At 28.9% G+C, this 23,797-nt stretch overlaps 5 protein-coding genes across 6 annotated transcripts; 3 read left to right on the top strand and 2 right to left on the bottom strand.

The window, feature by feature from the left end:
• The first annotated feature begins 337 nt into the window (after nucleotides 1–337).
• Nucleotides 338–2,540, top strand: Unc50 (Unc50 RNA binding protein). The gene is made up of 7 exons (XM_003704775.3): nucleotides 338–493; nucleotides 631–843; nucleotides 912–1,063; nucleotides 1,136–1,322; nucleotides 1,422–1,555; nucleotides 1,632–1,733; nucleotides 1,798–2,540. The coding sequence occupies exons 2-7, from the start codon at nucleotides 752–754 to the stop codon at nucleotides 1,932–1,934; spliced, it is 804 nt and encodes a 267-aa protein (XP_003704823.1). The 5' UTR covers nucleotides 338–493; nucleotides 631–751; the 3' UTR covers nucleotides 1,935–2,540.
• LOC100881935 (uncharacterized) lies at nucleotides 2,385–5,733 on the bottom strand. The gene is made up of 4 exons (XM_012288848.2): nucleotides 5,592–5,733; nucleotides 3,281–5,484; nucleotides 2,826–3,112; nucleotides 2,385–2,748 (listed from the first exon to the last, which is right to left on the bottom strand). The coding sequence occupies exons 1-4, from the start codon at nucleotides 5,661–5,663 to the stop codon at nucleotides 2,576–2,578; spliced, it is 2,736 nt and encodes a 911-aa protein (XP_012144238.1). The 5' UTR covers nucleotides 5,664–5,733; the 3' UTR covers nucleotides 2,385–2,575.
• A 2,820-nt stretch (nucleotides 5,734–8,553) lies between these two features.
• On the top strand, nucleotides 8,554–13,466 carry egl (Egl_like_exo domain-containing protein). Its single transcript, XM_012288847.2, has 5 exons — nucleotides 8,554–9,961; nucleotides 10,059–10,139; nucleotides 10,242–10,486; nucleotides 10,700–11,085; nucleotides 11,176–13,466. The coding sequence occupies exons 1-5, from the start codon at nucleotides 8,555–8,557 to the stop codon at nucleotides 11,526–11,528; spliced, it is 2,472 nt and encodes an 823-aa protein (XP_012144237.1). The 5' UTR covers nucleotide 8,554; the 3' UTR covers nucleotides 11,529–13,466.
• A 186-nt stretch (nucleotides 13,467–13,652) lies between these two features.
• LOC100875867 (bifunctional purine biosynthesis protein ATIC) lies at nucleotides 13,653–16,367 on the top strand. The gene is made up of 7 exons (XM_003704848.3): nucleotides 13,653–13,894; nucleotides 14,112–14,315; nucleotides 14,403–14,691; nucleotides 14,760–15,251; nucleotides 15,324–15,716; nucleotides 15,800–16,064; nucleotides 16,144–16,367. The coding sequence occupies exons 1-7, from the start codon at nucleotides 13,876–13,878 to the stop codon at nucleotides 16,261–16,263; spliced, it is 1,782 nt and encodes a 593-aa protein (XP_003704896.1). The 5' UTR covers nucleotides 13,653–13,875; the 3' UTR covers nucleotides 16,264–16,367.
• Nucleotides 16,368–16,422: 55 nt separating this feature from the next.
• Nucleotides 16,423–23,571, bottom strand: ry (xanthine dehydrogenase rosy). 2 transcript variants are annotated; one of them, XM_003704847.3, is made up of 25 exons: nucleotides 23,414–23,571; nucleotides 22,516–22,633; nucleotides 22,284–22,341; nucleotides 22,107–22,203; nucleotides 21,745–21,980; nucleotides 21,426–21,667; nucleotides 21,198–21,339; nucleotides 20,935–21,102; nucleotides 20,773–20,849; nucleotides 20,492–20,698; nucleotides 20,234–20,418; nucleotides 20,053–20,166; nucleotides 19,845–19,980; nucleotides 19,474–19,770; nucleotides 19,269–19,391; nucleotides 18,839–19,191; nucleotides 18,572–18,746; nucleotides 18,304–18,495; nucleotides 18,059–18,204; nucleotides 17,801–17,978; nucleotides 17,596–17,724; nucleotides 17,264–17,506; nucleotides 16,921–17,175; nucleotides 16,691–16,858; nucleotides 16,423–16,619 (listed from the first exon to the last, which is right to left on the bottom strand). In XM_003704847.3, exons 2-25 carry the CDS (start codon nucleotides 22,621–22,623, stop codon nucleotides 16,575–16,577), a joined length of 4,074 nt encoding a protein of 1,357 aa, XP_003704895.1. In that variant the 5' UTR covers nucleotides 22,624–22,633; nucleotides 23,414–23,571; the 3' UTR covers nucleotides 16,423–16,574. The 2 variants fall into 2 exon arrangements, 1 of the variants encoding a protein (XP_003704895.1); XR_013040509.1 differs by lacking the exon at nucleotides 16,423–16,619 and having other exon boundaries at nucleotides 16,720–16,858; nucleotides 16,921–17,114.
• Nucleotides 23,572–23,797: the final 226 nt, after the last annotated feature.

Here is a 23,797-nt window from a genome sequence, read left to right as displayed (position 1 = left end):
ATGCCGTGATTAGATTAGCCGGGTTGGGTTAGGTCGTGATAAGACGAACTATTTCATACAGCAAATACATATAATATAAATAAAATAGATGTAATGTTTTAAATACTATGAACATTAAAATATTATAAAATTTAGATAAAATGTATAAATTGAATCAAAATTTAAAAATAAAATTTCCTTGAACTTTGTGTTGAATTTTTACTTTCATGTTGTATAATTAATTTTTGTTGTACAAAACACACTACAATTAATAATTAAATAATTATATATAAATATTAATATATCACGAAGATGACGCAAAATTGAATTATATTAAATTGTACCGAGCCGACCAATAGCTGTCGTGATTCAAGCAATGTTAATTTTAAAAGTGAAGTTTTATATTAATCATTTTTCATGTTACTAATTACGTGAACATTTATTATTTCATATTTAGATAGTAATCAAGAAAAATTCTCATAAGTTGTATACTTTATGATTCAATGATTGAAAGGTATGTAAACATAACCTATAATAAAAATATATCTGATTGACAGCATTACAATTATACGCATATAGTTAAAGAAAAATAACAGGTAAATGTTAATAGTATACGTGTTAAAAAAATACTATATAATCATTATATTTCAGGAGCAAGATTGATTAAGGAAAGTAGAATAAAATTTTAAAAATAAGTTCTACACTTATCTTATTTTTTGTAAAAATGCTTCACATTTATTGACTATTTCGTGCTTAATGAGTAGATCTCAAAATGAAATATTCTACATCACCTCCAATAAGTAGGTGTAATTCTCCTAGTCCAGTTGAATCTGGTTCAAGTTTACCAATGCCAGTAACTTACAGGTAAATTAATTGTGTTCCTAAGCATAAAATTTTCATAACTATTCTGAATACAAAAATGTATATTTTAGGCAGGATTGTATGGGTGCAGCAACAAAATGTTACAAATACCTGAGGAAGTTACTGAAATTCGAACAAATGGATTTCGAATTTGCTTTATGGCAAATGATCTTTTTATTTATATCACCACAGAAAGTCTATAGAAATTTTCAAAGCAGGAAACGTATGTTACTTTACTCATTGTCTGATATTTCTATCATATGTTAATACTATGAAAAGTATAATTTCATTTCAGAAACAAAGTCACAATTTGCAAGGGATGATCCTGCATTTTTGGTACTACTAATGTGTTGTCTGTGCATATCTTCGATTGGTTTTACTATAGTTTTGGGATTAGGATTTTTTCAATTTATTAAATTGTTATTTTATATGATATTCATTGATTATCTTACTGCTGGCTTGATAGTAGCTACAATATTCTGGTAAAAATTTACATTATTCACATGATACTTGCAATATCAATACATGCAATAAGTCATTATTAATCTAAAAGAATTGAATATTTTTTCTATTAATTTCAGGTTTATAACAAATCGTTATTTAAGAATTGATAAGACTCAAGATGTAGAATGGGGATATGCATTTGACATTCATTTGAATGCATTTTTCCCACCATTAATCATACTTCATATTGTACAACTCTTTTTATATAATGGTAAAATGTTAATCTCAAATATTTAATATCTATATCTAATGTATTTAGATCCTGTTATCTTACAAATATTTTACAGGTCTTATAAATTATGATACATTTTCATCAAAATTTCTTGGAAATACAATTTGGTTAATAGCTGTTGGATATTATATTTATATTACATTTCTGGGCTATACAAGTAAGTGTATGAATTTAGTATTGTAAATCGATAAAATTATATTCATGATTTAAATTTTATGTAGGTATGGAAATACTTCATAAGACGCACATAATACTATCAACATTACCGATAATGTTATTGATGTATATCGTGACATTATGTGCAGGTATTAATATTAGTCACTTAGTTATGGAATTCTACCATTACCGAGTTGTCTAGATTATAAATTCTAAATATGGTTTGTTATTAAAATATAAAAAATAATTTTAAATTAATTAATTGTTTTTGTATTAGATTTTGATACACGTTTTTATGCATCCAAAATTTTCAAATAGATAAAAATGTTTCATATTATTAACAATAATTATTGCATTCAGTAACAATAACGCATTTTCTAAAAAAAGAATCAATTGTTTAAATGAAATAAGAAAAATATTGTGTATTTCTAATAACCAATTTGATTATCGAGAATTTTATGAGAGTAGAATTGTTGAGCCTCCAATTTTGTAATAATACAAAAAATTTGTTGTATCGTATTAAATAGAAATAATATTGTATCATTTTTTACCTTTTATGAGACTTTTGAATAAAAAAGCATAACGTGTATTATCATATTACATCAACATTGTATATAATACTTTTACACTGTCATAATAATTATTGGAACACTTGATTTCAAAATTAACTTTTATTTAATTTATATAAAATAAATAATGTACAATATAATGTATATATATATATATCTTACTGAACATCGATTTATTCTTAATTCTAACGAATGTTTGTAGTCAGTAGTAAAAATAATTAAAATGTATTAAAATAGTTCGAATATTTATGTTTCATATTTAGACCATCAACATTTATAAAAGTTTAGGTTGTTGTTTTAAAGTTGAAATATCTAGAATTTTACTGGGACAAGACGTTTTAGGCGTTTGATTGAAAGGAAACCGTTGTAATACTTTAGGACTATTTTTTGGATTTGTATGTTTTATATCAATTTTTGATGGTGTTTCAACTGCTACTTTATTAATATCTGGGAAGAAAAGATGACTTATTATTTTATCTATTTATTTAGAAAGTATGTTATGCGTATTTATTAAAAATTTTTACCTTCTGTTTGAATACCGTTCTTGCCTGGAAGTAACTGATATCTTTCTAAGTAGCGCATTGTAGCAAAAGACATATTTGTGCCTTGCACATTGCTAACCATAAGATGCTTCAGAGACGTTGAGCCTTGCTTTTGTACTGCCAATTCAGCAAGTTGTTCATCAGTTAGATATTTTAAAGCCAATGCTTTCATATGCATACTTGTATTTGTTTCATTTACACCACTTGTAGCTTGTGTCATATTTGCTTGATAATCCAAACGTGGATAGAACGATAAATCGAACGCCATCCTTTTAAACAAATTATTAGATTACTTTATAATGTATAATTTCAGCTCGATTATCTAAAATAATGTTAATCAAAATTTATCTTGAACTTTTTGAGTTAACAGAATTTAGATAATCGAAATTACTTTCATGTGTACATGCGAATATATAATTCATGTGTATGAAACATACTTGTTACTGCTATTCAATTCTTTACTTTCTGGATTTTCATTTAAACTAATCCCAAGTTTTTTAAGTTGTTCCAATGTAGCATGTTTAACAGTACCTAGTACTGCTTTATTTTCAGTCTCGTACCGTTCGTTTTGATTTATTTTTGTTTGATTCTGTTGCTGATCATCTATAACACAAGAATTTTGTAACAACTGATTTACCTGACCCAGAACATTATTATAAAACGTCCAGCCCACTTTTGAACTACGTTTAACTTTTTCACTATCATCATCACTGGAATATTCGTTCATATCTACATGTATGCTAGGTTCTGGAGTAGGAGGTGGTCTTTCATTTATTTTTAAATCACCACCATTTAAAATCAAACTATCCTCAATACAATTGACACCTTTAGCAACAGAAGTGTGTCTCCCCTTTTGATAATCTTTATAACAATCAGAGCTATTTACAGAATTACTTGCTTTTCCATTAGAATCACTATCTTTTTTCATTTTTAACTTTTTATAATAATCTGCATTAGTAGGAGAACTTATTTTATCATTTTTATTTTCTAAAACATTATATTCTGTATTTACAGTATTTCTTTGTACTGCTGGTACCTTTACAATATCATAATTTCTCACTTCTTCTGTACAAATTCTTCCTAAATCTTTTTGTATTCTATCTCGAGTCTGATTTAAATTTGTAGTCGTATTTTTGCCTAATTTAGGCGAATTAGATCTAAGAATATCTGTTTCTTTTTGTATATCTATATAAGCTTGTCTCTCCACATCTTTTGTAGATGTGCTTGCATTTAAATTACTGCTTTGTTGTTGACTAGATGACATGTAGCTTTCTGAATCTTCAACTATATTTTCTAATTGTGCACTGGGCATTCGAGTAAACGAACTCTTATATCTTCTTAAAGGTTCATTATTGTCACAAATACCGACGTTATTACATAGTTTCAAATTTTCTTTCTTTTGTTGACCATCTTGTTTTTCACAATCATCAACATCTAGTGTAAATGGACTATTTTGTACAGTAAACTCAAAACTTGTCATTACACCTATAGAAACTTTCTGCTCCATAAATGTTTTTTTTGCTTGTGCTTCTGCCAATATCAATTCATTTTGATTTATGTTTTCATTTTCATTATAATTTTCTTTCCTTTTATCTTTGGAGACTTCATTTTGACATATATTTCTCTTTGTGCTTTTTGGTGCTGCAATATGATTAGGACTATTCAAGGCATCATTAGAATTTGTATAAAATTGACTATTGTGTTGTTGCATTGGATAAGAGCATGAACACTTTTTTCTTTCTTTTAAATTCTCCTCCTGCATTTTCAATAATCTATCCACTTGTACTTGTAATGATTTGATTTGTTCATTTTGACTATTTATAATTTGCAATAAGTTCTTCACTGTTTCTTGATTTTCTGTATTATGAACAGAATAAGGATGAAATTGAGGAAAGGGATAAGCATTCATATTAAAATAAGGATATTGCTGTCCTACATAGTGTGGTAATTGATATTCACTCTTTTTCAAGCTTTTAGGATTGATATGTGAGTTTTGTATATCCGGTTCATTAACTGAGTTATTGAATGATACATTTTGTTGTTTAGAGTCATTAGTTATTAATTGATTTTCACATAATGGGAAGTGTGCCCTCTTATTAACAGCATAATTATCAGCATCTATGTAAGTTCTAACAGTATGTGATGTGGGAGACATACAGTCACGCTGTTCTATTGAATTGTTATACTGAGCTGTTTTATCAATAGGTGTTATATTATTTTCACATACATGATAGCTATGTCCATAAGAGTTACTATCACTTCTTCTATGAGATTTCTTTTCTTCAAGATTTGTAGAATTAGAAATATCTTTTATTGAACAATGATCATTTCTCATAGATTCTTTTGGACTCTCTGTGGTGGTATCTTTCATTAAATAAGGTTGTGTAACATAATTCTGACTGGATTGTATGTTTTGAGGAACTGTATTACCAATATTGTTAGAAGGTCTAGACACATAATTATGTTGTTTCCATGCTGCATATGATCCATTTGCACTTGAAGAATATGAAGTATTACTCTTTTGTGTTGAAGTGTTACGATCAACAGGTGGTGACTGAAAGCCTGTACGTTCTATAGTTTTATAGCCTAAAGGTTTATCAAATATTAAAGAAACTTCTGGGACCGATGGTACTGCAAAACACTATTAATAAAAAAATATTAATTTTGATAAAGACTGTTAAAACATTACATATTTAATTCATACTCAGCTGTTAAATTATTTATATTAAAAAAAAAGAAAAAACTTACATCAAGCTTAGATGTAGGTTTTGGTGTAATTCTTGGTTCAAATTCATCTTCATCGTTAGAAATTTGATACATACTTTATACAAAATAAATTAATAATTTAAACTATATTAATTTGTTCTTGTTTTTCTTACATGTATGTATTCATATATATAAGTCTTCAATTTTTTTAGCAGAAATTTTGTAAAATATCTTTTCACTATCTATTTTCTAACATTTATCATTTGTTTGTAACAACTTTTAATTATCATACTTTCATTTTACTCTAAACTGATTTCAAACAAATTGGTTGACAAACGATTCGAAATAAAAGCATAGGCAACTTAATAAATTCTAGTGAATAAAGGATACATTATTTGAATTTTTTTTTCAAATTATGTATCATCGTTCATGTTAGTTTTTAAAAACAAAATAACAAAAATTGATTGCATTTGAAAAATATATTAGTAATACAAATTCGTATGTATTTGAAATTTTTATTTATATAGTTCGTTCCATGGTAGATCGTATTCAATTCACGCAACTCAACTAACTTCAAAAAGTTCCCCTCTACTTGTGCTGTTTCAGTATCATACGCTTTCTACTATATTGCTTATATATATGGTAGACAAAATATGCGAATAAGATATCTGTCGTAAGGAATACGGGGATCAACAGGGGCAGAAATTTCTTAATTTTTATTTAAAAGTCTTAATTAATAAGTCATTATTTATTATACATAATTGGTGGTACAGAAGATTATAATTAAGCTACATCACTTTTATATTTTTAAGTTCATTACAAGAAATAATGATGAAAGAAATAAAAAACCACTAGGTATATGTTCAGCGTCATGAAAATCGCAAATACGCATGCACGTTACTCTTAGTTACAAAGTGTATTCAAACCAATCAGCTTTGACCTGCGCAGAATGAACAAAAACTCGTTGTCATCCATCATCATCTTTCATGGAACGAATAATTTAAATGTGCAGATTCCATTACCATTTCATGTACATTTGAATTATATTTTATTATGTAGTTGTATTACATTTTATACGTATACGTCACACCTATCTACGCTTCACAGATACACGTTACATCTGTACTTAATACATACATTTAGAATACTTTTGCCTTACTTTTGAATGATGATTGAAAACATGTATACTAATAATCTTGTATAATTAATCTTGAATCCTAAATTTATATTATGACATCAGTTATCATGTACAGTTAAAATGCAAATGATAATTAAATGTTACAAGCACTGTTGATTTTAATAAGGAAACTATTTTCTTTCAACGCTCCCTCTCGTGTCTGTTTTACCAGGTGAAGATTAATTGGATATGTGTGTTTCCGTATATATAGAATATTATACAGTGCACCACATTGGCAAATGACTGAAATTTTACCAGGAAATATTCGGCGAGATCCAACCAAAAGTTTCGGATAAACTAACGCATATTATTATTATTCCTCATTAAAAAAACGAACAAGTTCGAGAATACTTAACGGATACTCTACAAATACATGTCAAGATCATTAGTGTGGCATGGTATTTTAAATCTATGTCAGAGTTGTTTGACCTGCGATATCTTAGAATTTAGATATCGTTGATTCTCAAATTTGTATCAGGTATATGCACTGAAGTTAAGCAGAATTTTATTTGTCACAGGTAATTATCATATCGTTCAATGTCGAATTACACAACGATATTCAGTTGCATAGTGAACTAATATACAGACATATGTCTTGCATGTGATACGTATCGTGGGTATTTTAACCAATTGCGAAAAGTAAAAAGATCAATTTTTAAATTTGCAATACGAGAAAATAAAAATTCGTAAATATTTATGTACATTAGCGATAGGAAGTTTCGTTTAATAGATAAGTTGTGAATTGTTCTTTTAAATTATTAAAGATATGTCAAAATGTATACAAAGATATTTTATTATTATTTATTATTCATTGAAAAGAGAGGTTTAGATGAGTGCATTAATGATTTTATTGTTTAATGCCAAGCTTTTATATTTAAATGAATATATATATTGTGACTAACATTTATGAGATTTTGATAATTATCAGACTGTGATATATATCAACTCACATTAATATTCTTGTCAAGTAATGCAGTATCTGCTATAGTTCAAGTTTTTACAAAGTACAATGTTCAGATTAATATATTATAAATAGTGAACTGCTTAATATTATTATAAACAAACATATAACGCAATGATGTCTCACGTACTAAGGTGTCAAAATATTAATACAAGTTATTGTATTAAAATAACATATTCTTTCAAGGAAACCACAATGATTAATTTTCATTAATTTGGTTATTTTAAACAAAAAAGAGGAAAGGCCTAACGATGTTTGTAATAAATCTGATATTAACAAGAAACAATTTATGTTTAAAGAAAGCCTAGCCATTTGTAACATAAAAGGTTTGTATGCAAAATAATGTAATATAAATAAACAAAATAATCTTATGTTTAAACTAAACTAAAAAAATAAATTAACTGATTTAAATTCTTTGTATTTAGTTATACATTTTTAATGGATTTAAAATCTAGTTTCTTCTCTGTTATGGTGGCTGCTCAATATTTTATTCATTGGAATTTACTCGATATCAAAACAAGTGCCTTTTGTCCATGAAAGTATTGCGGTTAAAATACTTGTAAAGACGGACAAGTCTCAAAGGATGGCAGTAACTCATTTTTGTTCTTGTATCCTTATTTGATGGTTATAACAATGGTAAGTCAGATTATCATAAATAAAACAGTTGCAACATTTTAATCTCTGTATGTCTAATCTGTTATCTATGAAATTGTTACATAGTAGTTCAATGAAAAAGATTACAATTTATCAATATCAATAAACTTTAATGCTTTTAATTCTTATATTTAGGATCTGTCATAACATTATTCTTCAGAAATTATAAATAATAAAGATATATGTTTTGAGAGCAAAAAATAAAGCAAGAAGATGGATAGCTCAGAGTATGAAACTGTACGAAATATGACACTTTTATTTTTTTTTGAACTTCTTGTGGATAAAGGTGGTCCACGAACATTGCATGATTTAAGTTGTCAATTTGGAGCAAAAGGTTTTACAAAAGAAATGCGCCAAATAGCTGGTGGATCACAAAGTGGCCTTAAGAAATTTTTGGCCCAGTATCCAATGCTTTTTCTTATTAACGGTGATTATGTATCTGTAAATACCTTTCAACAAGTTGCAGAAGAAGAAAATGGATGTAAATTAGCTGGAAAACGCGATTATGCTCGAGAGGCTGTAGAATATTTTACTAATAAGTTAATGCAATATGGAGTGGGTACAGAGGTTCCAATAAAAAGTCTTCTGGGACATAGATCTCAGGCATCTCCAGAAGTTAGACATATTTCTGGTCAACACTACAAAGAGTTTAGAGATTTTCTTTTAAAATATCCTGATGCTTTTGTAGTTACTGAAGATAATGTGTTATTGAAGCAATATGAAGGAATGAAAGCAGAACCCTTTGTAGAATTAGAACCTGATATACCCATAGATCCAGAAATTACTGCAAAATTATTAGATTTTCTATCTGAATGTATTGAGCAAAAAGGTCCAATCCTTGTAGATCAAATGTTCAATATAGTTAATGATAAATTTTCTTTTGAAAATTGGACCTCGATATTTAAAACACCACAGGATTTGTGTACATTTGTAAAAATGTTTCCAGACACATTTCATGTTCAGAGTAACTTAGTAACGTTAATTGGAAAACCAAAATCGTCCGCGATAGAAGGTAAACCAAAACCGAAATTTACAACTTCTACGCGGAATCAAAATATTACGACGAATCAAGTGATTTCAAATCAAGTTGCTCAGTCAAATAATACTCAAGCAACCCAACAATCTAATAGTTTAGAGTCTACTCACACCAATGCTACAAATCAGATTAATTCTGTACAAAATTCTCATTCTCCGATAATTGAAACTAATAATAGTTCACCTCCAGTAAGTTTGCAACAGCAAACTTTGAAGCAAAGAATAAATACACTTGTAATGAAAACTTTGGCTGATAATACGGAAAAAGATCGTACTTTGCAAACTGCGCAAATGGGAGATGCGTGGAAATTAAAAGTATTACAACAAACACGAGTAATAGTAAATCCAAGAGAAAGTCTTCAAATTATTGAAGATATAATAAATCCTCGCAAACCTCCCCCTGATGGAAAAATTGTTATCGCGTTTGATTGCGAAGGTATAAATTTAGGAGTTAAAGGACAGTTGACGCTTGTACAAATTGGAACCATGTCTGGACAAGCATATGTGTTTGATTTGTTTACATGTCCAAATCTTGTACAAGCTGGAGGCCTTCAAAAACTTTTAGAACATAATGATGTTATTAAAGTAAGGAATAATATTGAACATTTTTAATATTCATATTTGTTTATATTCGGTTATTTATATATTAATACTTATATTTTAAGTATGTGTATTATTCCAGGTGATTCACGACTGTAGAAATGACAGCGTCAATTTGTATAGACAGTTCAAAATTATGTTAAATAATGTGTTTGATACACAGGTATTTGATCTCCAATTATTAAATATTTTTCAAACATAGTATAGATTATAACATAATAAAAATATATCGTACTTGAAAGACAAATTATATTTGTGTTAACAGGCAGCTCATGCTGTGCTGCAGTTTCAAGAAACTGGAAAACCTGTATATAAAGTTAAGAATGTTAATTTGAATACATTATGTGATCATTATGGTGCTCCGTATAATCCATTAAAAGAACAATTGAAAAATATCTATCGTAACAATCAGAGGTACTGGTGCAGACGTCCACTGACACGAGACATGCTCATTTATGCTAGTAGCGATGTCCTAAGTCTGGTACCACAAATATATAACTCCATGTCTAAGTATGGTTTAATTTTTATTTATCGATTATTTACTTAACTATTTTGTTGTGCATTTTTAATCGATATACGTCTGGTTATTTATTTTGTACAGTTTCTTTATTATATAAAGCTTATAGTCGATTTAAAATCAATCAGAAAATCTATCAATCTATAAAAAATTGTATTCAGGCCATTTTTTGTTAATTGCAATTCTTTTGCTTTCAATATTGTTAGACTTATAAAACCAGAAGTACAAGCTCTTTTTAATGAGCTCTGTGAAGAACAAATTCAAATGCACATTAAACCTACAGAAGTAAGAGCGCGTAAGAAGCAGCGAAAGGTGGAAACAGAAGTTGCAGATTTGAAAAAGAGAATGGAAGAAGCGACTACCAAAAATATTGTATTAAGTAATCGTGAAATACGCCTTCTGCGTTATTTAGAGCTTACTGAGGATGAAAAAGAAAAACTGAAAGGCAGTTATAAAGTTGCAAGGAAATTGGAAAAGCTTGAGAATATGGGCCAAGATAAAGGGGATAGTAGTGATGATGATGATGAAGATAAAAATGAAGATTCAGAGTATCACAGCATGGAAAGTTATACCTCAGAAAATTCACATTCTGGTACGTTTTTTATATGACCAATTCATTGATATAAGCCCAAAAGCCTGTTTATTTAAATAGAATAGTTAATCTAAATATTTATGTTCATAGGTGGTATATTATCACCAAGGAACACTGAAACTCCTAGCCTGACTGAATCAATGCAAATGGTAGATGAAATTCTTTCTGATGGACGAATGGACAGATTTGAAAAAATCGAAAAATTGGAAGCTATTCTTTCAGCTGTTACTGGTTCTACGACTGATCAATTGTCTTCAAGTAGTACAGATGCATCTCCAATAAAGTGTGTATGTTCGTGTCAAGACAAAAGTAAGAGTCCACGAACGGATCGTAATAGCGTGGCTTGCCAAACATATAGTACAGGTGATATAGTAATTACGAAGATATTTCTTACGGAGGAAGAAAAAGAACGTATAGATTTATTGAATTCGCCAAAAAAGTAGACGTTATAGTTATTACAAGAGTGGTAGGAACGATGTTGCCATTATTAGACTTTTACAGAAAAAAAGACGAGCGGGTGACGACAAATAAATAAAAGTAGCTAAAAATTGATCTATTTTACGTAGTTTGACAAAATTGTAATATCCAATTACTTAAATTGACTATGATTTAATTCTTCACACATTTATTTTTCCAAATCTGATGCTATAGTAATCAGAATTTAGGAAAAATTTGTTTTATTTAAAAAAATTGCAGTATTGTAAAATATTTACTTTTTAGTAGCAGATTATCTTTCTTTTTAAAATTATAAGAAAGAATAATCGAATTACATATTAATATATATAAGTATAAAACATCTGTTTACTAGCAGAAATATTTGACGCAATACGTTTTTCTGAGTAATTTACGTTATTATTCAAGATTAAAACATTAATGTTGTTCCTCTAGAAAACAGTATATAAATACAAAAATATTTTAATGCTGCTTTTAAAATAAAATTTTATTCTTTTTTTAACGAAGCTTATAAAAGTAAAGGATATACATGCAAAACAGTTTCATTATTTACCCAAAGTGCTGCATTAAAATCACTGTTTCGTAATAAATTGTTTTATGTATTTATAAAAGAACGTGTTTTCAGTTTTATTGACAAATATTTTTGATAATCACTTTTAATAAAAGTTCATTAAAATGTATAAAATTACACCGTTAGTGAAATAAGTACAAATATGTATAATGAAATTTTACACGTTTGATATCACTAATTTTTTTACAGTTATATTTGTGCCAAGTCCTAACATTATACATCATTTATAATTAATAAAGTAGAAAAGGGAGTTTTTGTATATTTTTTTTTCTAGCAATGAAATAAATGAACTGTTTAGTATTACAAGGACTCAATTTTAAAAATGGGATACATATATTTGTGTATTAAAACTATGTTTTAAAATCTTATTTGCAAAATGTAAATTATCATAAAAAGGGATGGTCAGATGAATGTGATAATATTAAAATACAGCTGCTTTTAATGCAATACTTTCCAAAAGTATGGTATAATTTGTCTATTTAATTTATGTTTGTATATTAGTACACCTTTTTAATTTCAAATATTAAATATTGATTATAACTTTGAGATCTTATTCAAAATAAGATTTACAAAATACAAAATATAAAAATTGTTATTTATGAACATATTTGTTAAAAAAAAGTAATGGAATGTGTATCAGTGAAATTTTTACTTTTGAAATATTTAGATAATAATTATTTTAACAATACTTTTACAATGTAATAATTACCTTTCAATAAATAGAAAATTACATGAATTTGATTACAGACTTAATACACTTTTAAGTGTATTATTATTGTGAAATGATTTTAAATAATGCAATTTTTCATTTGTATTTTGCAATATGTTCGTTTTTTGTTAATATAATATTATTATTATTACATATATTGATATAACATGTTTACTTTCTTTTTTATCCTAATACTGACCAATTCAATAATAGCAATAAAAGTTAAATACAACTGCCTTGTTAGTACTAATGCATTTAAATCACTTTAACTACACATGTATATCAAATATACAAAGTGACAAAATTGTTTTATTTAAAACTGTAGGTAATATTGTTATTAACATCGATTAATTTATTGCATAAAACACTTGAAGATTATGTATAATAAACGTTTTGTGAGATAAGAGAATTGTTGTTTATACAAGATCTATGTTTTAAACTGAGCAAGTATTCCTATATCCTACCTTCTAACATATAAGCAAGTACAATATATACAAAATATGGATTATTTCAAAATTGTTATTATGCTAATGTGAACTATGTTTATTTTTATATGCAAAAAAAGCATGGTAAACATGTTTGTAATACATCTGTAATGTAAATCTCATATCAAAATCGAATTAATTAAAAATTATAAAGTTAATAATATTTATTTATATGACTTTTGTGCAAACAGTTATAAATTATTTTATTTTAGTACATTCTTGCAAATTTTATTTTATAGAAATCATTGTTTATATTGCAATTCATTGTAGGATATCTTATCTAATTTCAACATGATGGCATTTGACTCTTAAGACCCCCGCAAACTGCGAGATATTTTGAAATATTTAAAATTGTTTTCCTACAATACTTTTAAAACATGTATGTAGTTATCAGTATGGGTGATAGTATGTGAGCTCTAATGAAACGGAGGTTAACTCAGGGTCGACCACTTGTTGAGTCTCTTTCATACTGGTTATATATAGAAGCCGGTGCTTTGTAGCCTCAAGTCAAGTAATAATACTTTTATATAAATCTATATACCTAGATTTTTTCGGTATCATAATTAGATACAATGTCTACAGGAAATTTAGGTGAGTTACATTCATAATTATTAAGCAAAAGTAGAAAATGTATTATTCCACATCTATAAATAATTACCTATCATACATACATTGCACGTTTTTCAATAATTGTTTATATTAGGTTATAATAACACTAAGTTATATTGTAAAAGTATTGTTTATAAGTTAATTTTTTATATTTACTATACATTGACAATTATTAATTTTTATCTTGTTATATTTTCAGCACTTTTAAGTGTTTCTGATAAAACAAACCTTTTGCCATTTGCAAAGAAATTACATGAACTAGGATTAACTTTAGTTGCTTCTGGTGGAACTGCTAAATCTTTGAGAGATGCAGGTCTTCCAGTGGAAGATGTTTCTAACATTACTGGAGCTCCAGAGATGCTTGGTGGACGAGTAAAGACTCTTCATCCTGCTATACATGCTGGTAAAAAATTAATATATTTGAGCATCTGTTTGTCTTCACTAATATTAACTGACTTAGTACTGAATAAAATATTTATTTATTATATAGGTATATTGGCTAGATTGACTGAATCAGATCAACAGGATCTTGTTAAACAAAATTATAAGCTTATTCAAGTTGTTGTATGCAATTTATATCCATTTGTAAGTACTATTTCAAAACCAGATGTGACAATTGATGATGCAGTAGAAAATATAGATATAGGTGGAGTAACTTTATTACGTGCTGCAGCCAAAAATCATAATAGAGTGACAGTTGTTTGCGATCCTAAAGATTATGAACAAATTGGAAAAGAGATAGAAGTATCAGCTAATAAAGATACTTCTCTAAAGACTAGGTATTTTGCATATTATAAACTTTTAACCACTTTGAGTCCACATTAATGCCTTTGTTTTTATTTTTTAGACAAGAATTAGCTCTTAAAGCATTTACTCATACAGCAGAGTATGACAATGCTATTTCAGATTATTTCCGTAAACAATACAGTGCTGGAGTTTCTCAGCTAACACTGAGATATGGAATGAATCCTCATCAAAAACCAGCACAAATTTTTACAACTTTAGGCAAATTACCATTGACTGTTGTAAATGGTTCTCCAGGCTTTATTAACCTGTGTGATGCTTTGAATGGTTACCAATTGGTAAAAGAATTGAAAGCAGCTTTAAACTTACCAGCTGCAACTTCTTTTAAACATGTCAGTCCAGCTGGAGCAGCTGTTGGTGTACCATTAGATGCGGTGCAGGCAAAGTTATGTCAGGTAGATGATTTATTGGATCAACTTACTCCATTGGCAACTGCTTATGCACGCGCTAGAGGAGCAGATAGAATGTCAAGTTTTGGAGATTTTGTAGCATTATCTGATCCATGTGATGAAGTTACAGCTAGAATTATATCTAGGTAATTTACAATGCAATGTAACTTTATGAAAATTAAAAAATTATATTTCTATAAGTCTGTAATAAATTTCAGAGAAGTTTCTGATGGTATTATTGCACCGGGTTATTCGGAAACTGCGCTCCAAATTTTAAAGAAAAAGAAAAATGGAGGATACTGTATTCTTCAAATTGATCCCAGTTATGAACCAGCTTCAATGGAACATAAAGTTTTGTTTGGTTTAACACTGGAACAAAAGCGTAATGATGCAGTTATTAATAATCAAACGTTTACCAATGTGGTAACTAGTAATGTGAAGACTGTTCCTGATGCTGCCATGAGAGATTTGATTGTTGCTACCATTGCTGTAAAATATACACAGAGTAACTCAGTGTGTTATGCAAAAGATGGACAAATTATTGGAATTGGAGCAGGTCAACAATCAAGGATTCATTGTACAAGACTTGCTGGTGATAAAGCTGATAATTGGTATGTTCATTCAATGTCACATGAATAAAATATAATGACTGTTCCTGTTACCTGGTTTTTACAATTAATATTCTAACATGCAGGTGGTTACGACAACATCCGAAGGTTATCAATATGAAATTTAAGAAGGGTGTGAAGAGAGCAGAAATCTCAAATGCAATTGATAATTATGTAAATGGAACTGTAGGGAAGGATATGGATGAAGCTACTTGGGCAGCTATGTATGAAGAAGTTCCACAAAAGCTCACGGAAAATGATAGATTAGAATGGATTAAAAAGGCAGAAAATGTTGCTTTGAGTAGTGATGCCTTCTTTCCATTTAGAGACAATGTGGATAGAGCCAGATTGGTACAGTTATTTGTTATACTAGCTTATGGTCTTTTCTTTTTCCAGAAAACATTTTATCAAATTAAATTCTTAATTACAGAGCGGTGTTAAATATATTGCAAGTCCTTCTGGTTCTACAAATGATCAATCAGTAATAGATGCCTGCAATGAACACAAAGTTGCGTTAATTCATACTAATTTGAGATTATTCCATCACTAAATGGAAGGTCGATTTCATAAACAACAGTGCATTCATAACAGTGTATCATAACAAAGATTATTTTGTATACGTAAGAATAAATAAAAAGCAATACCCTCAGTATACACATCTTGTTTTCATAGATTGTGATAAACAAGATAAATTCATGTTATAACGCAATTGCTTACAAATGTGTGTAAAAAACACTGGTTTTATTAAAACATGTTAAATTCATATATTTTTACATAACAAAATCTTTAAAATAACTATTAATATATATTTACAATATATCAACAATATTCTCTTTAATATTTTAATTTATCAAGTCGTTTCTATGGAACAATATTCCATTGGCATTCTAAATTTGGTTCTTCGATCTGTAAATAATAATTAAATTATATTACAATTGTATAGTTGAATAAATTAAAATCTTAGGTACTTAATTCACCTTTGATGTTAGGTCATCAACACATGCTAGTCGAATACGTGACGCAGTTGCAGGTGCATCAAATCGAAAATAGTCATTGAGACCAACTTCTTTTCTAGCAGCTTTAATTGCTTCTCTTATTGCAAAATACACTGAAGATGCGAGAAACAGTGGCGGTTCTCCAACAGCCTAAATAAAAATTCGAAAAGTCGATCACACAAATTAATTTTATTTAACATAGGATATATTACCTTAGAAGAATAAACAGCTCTAGGATTTGAAGCACCCCTCAATAAGGATACATTAAATACTTCAGGAATATCTGTGAATCCAGGTAATTTATATGCACCTGGTCCTCTGCTAGCAAGAGCTCCATTTCTTAAATAAACCACCTCCTCAAGTGTAAATAAACCATATCCTTGAACAAAACCTCCTTCAATTTGCCCTATATCAATTGCAGGATTAAGACTTTGACCTAAATCCATTACAATATCTGTTCGCAATACCTACACGTTAATTAAAAAACAAACATACATAATTCCTGTTAAACATATATGATAAAAAATTATGTAATATTATTTATAATGATTATACCTGGTGATCACCAGTCAAACAATCAACCTCCACTTCTGAACATGCAACGCCATATGTGAAGTAATTAAACGGATTTCCAGAATTAGTTTCAAATGAATATCCTATATTAGGTGTTTTGTAAAATCCAGTAGCAGAGAGACTTATCCTTTCAAGGTAGGCCGTAGTCACCCACTCCTCCCAGGTTCCATTTGGTTTTTTATCCATTATCGGCTTTAATCGTTTCATAATTTCTTCGCAAGCAATCTACAATTTTGTAATTACATATTATGCATTAAGCTTCTAGTGGTAAATGTTAAAGAACTCAGAATTAATAGAATAATAGGCGTTCTCACCATAATAGCCATTCCATTCAAATCTGAAGCCGCACTAGCTGCTGTAGCAGATGTATTTGGCACTTTGTCAGTAGCAGTTTCCATTATATGTATTTTATCTGGTTTTATTTTTAATGATCTGCTTGCTACCTAAATATCAAAGCAATGCAATGGTATAAAAAATACTCCAAATATGACTCTTGAATTTAGAGTAATCATACATTACTTGTATCATTTTTGTGTGTAGACCCTGACCCATTTCGACACCACCATGACTAATTAATACAGAGCCATCCGTATAAACATGTACAAGTGCTCCTGTTTGATTCAAAAACACAACAGTGAAGGAGATACCAAATTTTGTTGGAACTATTGCCAAACCCCTCTTTTTATATCTATTTTCTCTATTAAAATATCATTTATTAAATTTAGTTCAAAGAGGAAATGAAATCCATAAAGGTGGATGAAGACGTATAAAACGTACGTATTATATTTTTGTATCTGGGCTAGTCGCTCATTGTAATTGGACGATGAAACACATTCTTCCCAGCAACGTTGTAATGTACAATTAATAAGCTTTTGATTGTAGTGGGTTTTGTCTCCTTCTTTATATAAATTTAATTCTGAAACCTATTAAATCAAGTTCTCATTGTTCTCTTAATTTATGATTTTGTTAGCATATATTGTTATGAGATTGTTAGTTTGTATTATTATCAGTTAATGTTATACCTTGCTAGGATCAATTTTTAAATATTCTGCGATATGCCGTACAACGGTCTCGGCTACAAACATTCCTTGCGGCCCTCCAAAACCACGGAATGCTGTATTTGATGGTAAATTTGTTTTACATATAAAACCATAGATATCCATTACTGGGATTTTATAAGAATTTTCACAATGAAACATGGCACGTTCTACAATCTAAACAATGTATGTCTGACATGTACAAAATGCTCAGCACATTAAATACAAAGTTGCAATAAAACAATAAATTTACCGCACTAGAGAGATCAAAGGAATAACCAGCATTATTATAAATGTAAACTTGCATTACTTTAATTGCACCAGTCCCATCAAATCCTACTTTATACTTAAATAAAAATGGATGTCTTGTTCCAGTTATCATCATATCCTCGTCTCTATCCAACATGCAACGTACTGGCCTTTTTAATCTACAAATTAAAATAATGTATATGATTTCGTTTCAATAAATAAAAATTGAACGACTCTCCAATTAAAATGTAAAAATCTAACGCAATAATACTTGTGTGCAGCGAAAGCAACTGGCAGAGCAACTAGCGTAGCGCGAGACTCCTTTCCTCCAAAACCACCACCTAGTCTTTTTACTCTCACTACAATTTTATTCTCATGAATATTTAAAATATGTGCAACATGTTTCTGAATTTCTGTAGGATGTTGCGTAGAACAAAATATTTCTAATTCATCTTCTTTTGGAACTGCCACACACGCTTGTGTTTCAAGATAAAAATGTTCTTGGCCCCCCGTTCGGATTTCTCCTTCAAGAATATGTGGAGATTTAGAGAAAGCTTCTTCTGCGTCACCATTCTTTATACGTTTTGGAGTATCGTTGAGAAATGAATTGTGCTTAATAGCATCCTAAAATTAGTTTAAAGTACTGTTAATATAAATTATGAAAATTATTTATTATGGTCATGAACAGTATTTTGTTGTACCTCTATACTGAGGATCACTGGTTCTAAATTCTCATATTCAATTTCAACCATTCTAGCTGCCTTTTGCGCCGTATACTGATCAACTGCTACGACTGCTCCAATAATTTGACCATGGCTAGTTACCTTAATAAATAATAGATTTCTTTTGTCTCGATGAATCAAATATATTTATATGATAAATACAATTTAATAATACAAATGTTACCTTATCTGATACAAAGACTTCTTCGTCCTGAAATATAGGACCATGCCATCGCTGTTTCTCAGGTATATCTTTAGCGCTATAAAAATCTACTACACCTTCTAGGGCCAATGCTTTAGTTGCATCAATTTTCAAGATTTTTGCATGAGCCCTGGTAGATAATACAAGACCTAAGTAAAGTTCATTGTAAAGTTTTGGCATATCATCACAATAAATTGCTTCTCCTGTTGCTTGTTTCAGCGCACTAGCGTGGACAATAGGTCTTCCAAGCAAATCATTTGGTTCTTGATTTTTTGGGACCTAGTTACAGAAATACACAATATTCTTTATTATATACAATGTATTGAATTATGCAAATTATAATTAATACATACTAGTTGATAATATTGTGAACTGTTTGGTTCTTTAGAGTGAAATCTATCAATTGCACTTTCAACTTCCCTAGGTATTGTCTGATCCGATAGCGATTGTAACTTTTTTGTTACGTGTAAAAATCCTTTAAAGAACAGACTGCAAGTCAAAAGAGAAACATTATATAAAATATTATTTGTTTTAAAATAGCCGATGCTAAAATATATATACCTTAACGTTAAGGACTTGCGATATTTAACCATTCCACCTGGAACATTGTCTGGGAGAGGAAATTCCTCTATTAGGGAATTATGAACAGCTTCTAGGAGATCCGTATTCCATTTCCTAAAGAAATGATGTATTATTAAAATTACTTAATGTTACGCATTATTAATATATTTTTTTAAATCACCTTCCTATCATAATTTCACAAGTTTTTCTGGCTAAAACCGTTGTTGGAGCCATTCCACCGAAAGCCAAATATGCTTTCTGTACAATATTGGTTTCAGGTTCAAAAAATACGTTCAACGCCATATTAACAATAGCAATATCATCATCCCGTCTTCTTGCTTGCTTATAAGCAAAAAAATACTGATTCTAGAAAATAAAACAAAAATATACGTTACTACAAAATGCCAAAATAATGCATTAATTCATAGCTGTTATTCACCTGTTCAGAAAAGGGTATTTGAATCGAAACTAAAACCTCTTCAGGTAAAACGATATTCTGTCTATAGCCCTTAAAGAAATTGTGATCCATTGAAATAAGCCTACTTTCACTTGTCAAGCTCGAGACATTTAATTTTATTCCTGCTGCCATAAAAATTGGATTTAGATCTGATATAGGACTTCCGGTCATTATATTCCCCCCAAGAGCCTATGGGTAAACTTAGATAAATATTTAATAATATAAATTATAGAATGTTGCAAAGAAATATAAACCCAACTCACAGCAACATTTCTAACTTGTTTACCAGCAAACCAATGAAACATACTAACAATTTCACTGAAAATTCTTGTTCTATATTCTGCAACAATAAACAATCCGTAATATCTAGATATACAGTTGTTACTAATTTTTACAATCATATTTTTAATACTTAAAATTCTTACCTGGTTGTTTATCAATTTGATCTCTTAAGAATCTCTCCAATTCATTCAGTGTAACACTGGCACCTACATTTATTACTTCTGAATCCTCGTTAATGGTACGCATTTCTTTAATTAAAGTTGGCTGTATAAGAACTGGATAAGATACATGCTTAAATTTGACTTCAACGCCTACAAAGAAGTATTAAACATTAGATAGTTGTGCACATGATTCATAAATGAAAAGTTCTAAAGAGTAAGATTAAAATAATTAACATGGCATTTACCTATTTCAGTATTTCCTACAACAATTTTTGCATGTGGATATTGATTTTTCAAACGAAGTAATTCAGAAAGAGTTGTTGGTCTGTACCAAGTAACATTCTTTCCTTTGATAATCAAATATTCTTCATCCAAATGTGAGGAGATCTAATTTTTAATTGCTTGTTGTATAACAGCTACAGTAACTAAATAAATATTATTATTTTTAATTTGAAATAAAATAATCAATTCACCTGTAATTTGGGTGGAAATATAATTTCTTGAGAAGGATCGTATGGACAGAATTCTTTTGAATTAAAAACTTCTGTAGGTTCTGATATAGGTACTCTTTTGCAACATTTTTCTCCCATTTGACATTCTATGTTCATTGATTTCTCTTGATGCTTTGACATTAATTGAGCTTTCTCCCATTCCTCTGTGAAAGTTTTATAGGCTTCTATGATAGGGCGATACCCAGTACATCTACACAAATTTCCTGCAAATTGTTTTATTATATTTTTGAATCTGGTTCCAAATATAATGACTGCGAATACAATGCATCTAATGATTTACCTTGGAATGCAATTTCAAGGTCTTTCATGTTGGGTTTTGGTGTACTTCGCAATAAGGCATACATAGACATAACAATTCCTGGTGTGCAAAAACCACATTGTGACCCATGTGCTTTTGCTATCCGTTCTTGTACTGGGTGAAGCTTTGTTTTAACACTACCAATTCCTTCCACAGTGATCACTGCTAATCCATGAACAGCACAAACTGGTGTTAAACAAGCATTTACTGCTAAGTGCCTGAATATCATTAAAATTATCAGTCAAGGAAAAAGTCAGTTAATTCTAAGAGTTTTTAAAACATTTAGCCTTTAGCCAACAGTAGGATATTGTTGTATGAATATGATTAGCTGCTTAAAAGGATACATAATATTTCCAGATGCACGGTCCAATTTTGATATCATTACAGTGCATGCTCCACAACCACCTTCTGCACAACCTAGTTTTGTACCAGTTAAATGTACTAAATTATTCTAGTTAAGGATTTCTAATTTTTTTTATATTTTTAATATATAACATTATAAATTATCAGAAGAAGGATACACTTGTTTCTTAGATACCATAGTAATGTCCATTCTGGATCAACTTTGTCATCTACAATCTAAAATATAAAAAAAGTTAAAAAAATTAAACATTAAACAATTTTCATGATGCAATTTCTTAACACTTTGAATACTTTGTTTCAATCATTCTTGGGCATGAATTTGAACTGGAAATTGCTGCATTTTTTCTTCAAATATACATAAAGTTAATTTGAATGTTGCAATGGATTTACCTCTTTCCCATTAATAAAGAAGACTAATGTATGTGATACTTTCACATGTTCTATGTTATTTGTCATAGTGGATTCAGCACAAATGGCAGTTTCTTTGTTTTGTACCATCTGAGGAAACCTGTGAAATTAATAATTCTAAAATGAATACTTTTGCTCCTTAGCTTTTCCAGTGTTGGCTAATACATTGTATACATTTATAAGAACAACTTTTATATCATTGCATAAATCTTCTTAAATTCCACATGTATATCTGTATTTATCTCAGTAATGATATTCAATGTCATTAAGAAATATATAACATAATTGTTGTGCAATATATACTTCTTAACAAGATAGTGATAAAAATGATAAGAATGATAAGAACCTAACTCATCTGTAACAAACAATCAATGAAAGGAAATAATAAAATCAGTGAAATGACAGTCAAAAGAATTAAATGCATGTATTTAAAAAATGATCTATATGATAATAACATTCATATATTACTATCATAATGTATGTGGTCTTTCATTTGAAATAATAAATACTTACTGAATAAATAAATAACATATATTTATTAAACAATAGAACAATGAATAATTAACAACAATTCAAATAACACAACAATCTTAAATTGACAATTGAAATTAATACCTCAATAAAGTTTTCCAAATTCTACAACTGTTGAGGCAACTTAAACATAATTTAATATGTCATTAATAAAAAAGAACTATAAACAATATATATGTATAAAAAACAGTGTTTTCAACACAAGTATATAATGATAAAGTATTAACAAATTAAAAAGAAACAGCTAATGAAAATGACATGTATTTCTTATGAGTCTCAGTGGTATACTTAATCTTATAATGAAGTTAAAGCCGTGACGCGTTATTATATAAATTATAAAAACTCTTACCGTTTACTAACAAACTAAAACTATTAACTGGTTAAAGAACTTTCACGTGCAACCACTTTGAATAACAGCAAACGACTGACCAGTAGGTTATCAAATAAGATATGCTTTTTCTGTGACGTTTTATTAAGAACTCGTATTAATGGGAATTAAGCAATTGTCCCTACCACTTGTTGCTAAGACGCCTCCTTGGAGAATAATGAATAGAGAACTATGTGAATATGAATTTATGCAATGAGAAAACAGGATTAGTCTGATTGTATAATCCATTTTTTTCGTGCTGTTCGTTTCTCTCTTTTTTAAATTGTAATCAAAACTGCCGCTTGAATTGGTGGGGTCTGAAGACCGAGACAAAAATCGATATTAATCAAAATATCGATTTTTACC

This window comes from Megachile rotundata, chromosome 14 (genome assembly GCF_050947335.1).
Source record: "Megachile rotundata isolate GNS110a chromosome 14, iyMegRotu1, whole genome shotgun sequence".
In the NCBI taxonomy this organism is placed as follows: domain Eukaryota; kingdom Metazoa; phylum Arthropoda; class Insecta; order Hymenoptera; family Megachilidae; genus Megachile; species Megachile rotundata.
Note: the sequence above shows the minus strand (reverse complement) of the source record. Positions and strands in the feature narration are given on the sequence as shown.

Bases quoted from the DNA above. Each gene is read 5' to 3' on its own strand.
- Unc50 (XM_003704775.3), top strand. From the start codon at position 752: ATGAAATATTCTACATCACCTCCAATAAGTAGGTGTAATTCTCCTAGT. The intron at 844-911 runs GTAAATTAATTG...TGTATATTTTAG, and splicing joins CCAATGCCAGTAACTTACAG to GCAGGATTGTATGGGTGCAG. The intron at 1,323-1,421 runs GTAAAAATTTAC...TATTAATTTCAG, and splicing joins ATAGTAGCTACAATATTCTG to GTTTATAACAAATCGTTATT.
- LOC100881935 (XM_012288848.2), bottom strand. From the start codon at position 5,663: ATGTATCAAATTTCTAACGATGAAGATGAATTTGAACCAAGAATTACA. The intron at 5,485-5,591 runs GTAAGTTTTTTC...TTTTATTAATAG, and splicing joins AACCTACATCTAAGCTTGAT to TGTTTTGCAGTACCATCGGT. The intron at 2,749-2,825 runs GTAAAAATTTTT...TTTTCTTCCCAG, and splicing joins GAACGGTATTCAAACAGAAG to ATATTAATAAAGTAGCAGTT.
- egl (XM_012288847.2), top strand. From the start codon at position 8,555: ATGGATAGCTCAGAGTATGAAACTGTACGAAATATGACACTTTTATTT. The intron at 10,140-10,241 runs GTATTTGATCTC...TTGTGTTAACAG, and splicing joins ATAATGTGTTTGATACACAG to GCAGCTCATGCTGTGCTGCA. The intron at 10,487-10,699 runs GTATGGTTTAAT...CAATATTGTTAG, and splicing joins ATATATAACTCCATGTCTAA to ACTTATAAAACCAGAAGTAC.
- LOC100875867 (XM_003704848.3), top strand. The intron at 15,252-15,323 runs GTAATTTACAAT...AATAAATTTCAG, and splicing joins ACAGCTAGAATTATATCTAG to AGAAGTTTCTGATGGTATTA. The intron at 16,065-16,143 runs GTACAGTTATTT...TCTTAATTACAG, and splicing joins ATGTGGATAGAGCCAGATTG to AGCGGTGTTAAATATATTGC.
- ry (XM_003704847.3), bottom strand. From the start codon at position 22,623: ATGGTACAAAACAAAGAAACTGCCATTTGTGCTGAATCCACTATGACA. The intron at 21,340-21,425 runs GTGAATTGATTA...ATTAAAAATTAG, and splicing joins TATTTCCACCCAAATTACAG to ATCTCCTCACATTTGGATGA. The intron at 19,981-20,052 runs GTATATATATTT...TTTGACTTGCAG, and splicing joins CGCAAGTCCTTAACGTTAAG to TCTGTTCTTTAAAGGATTTT.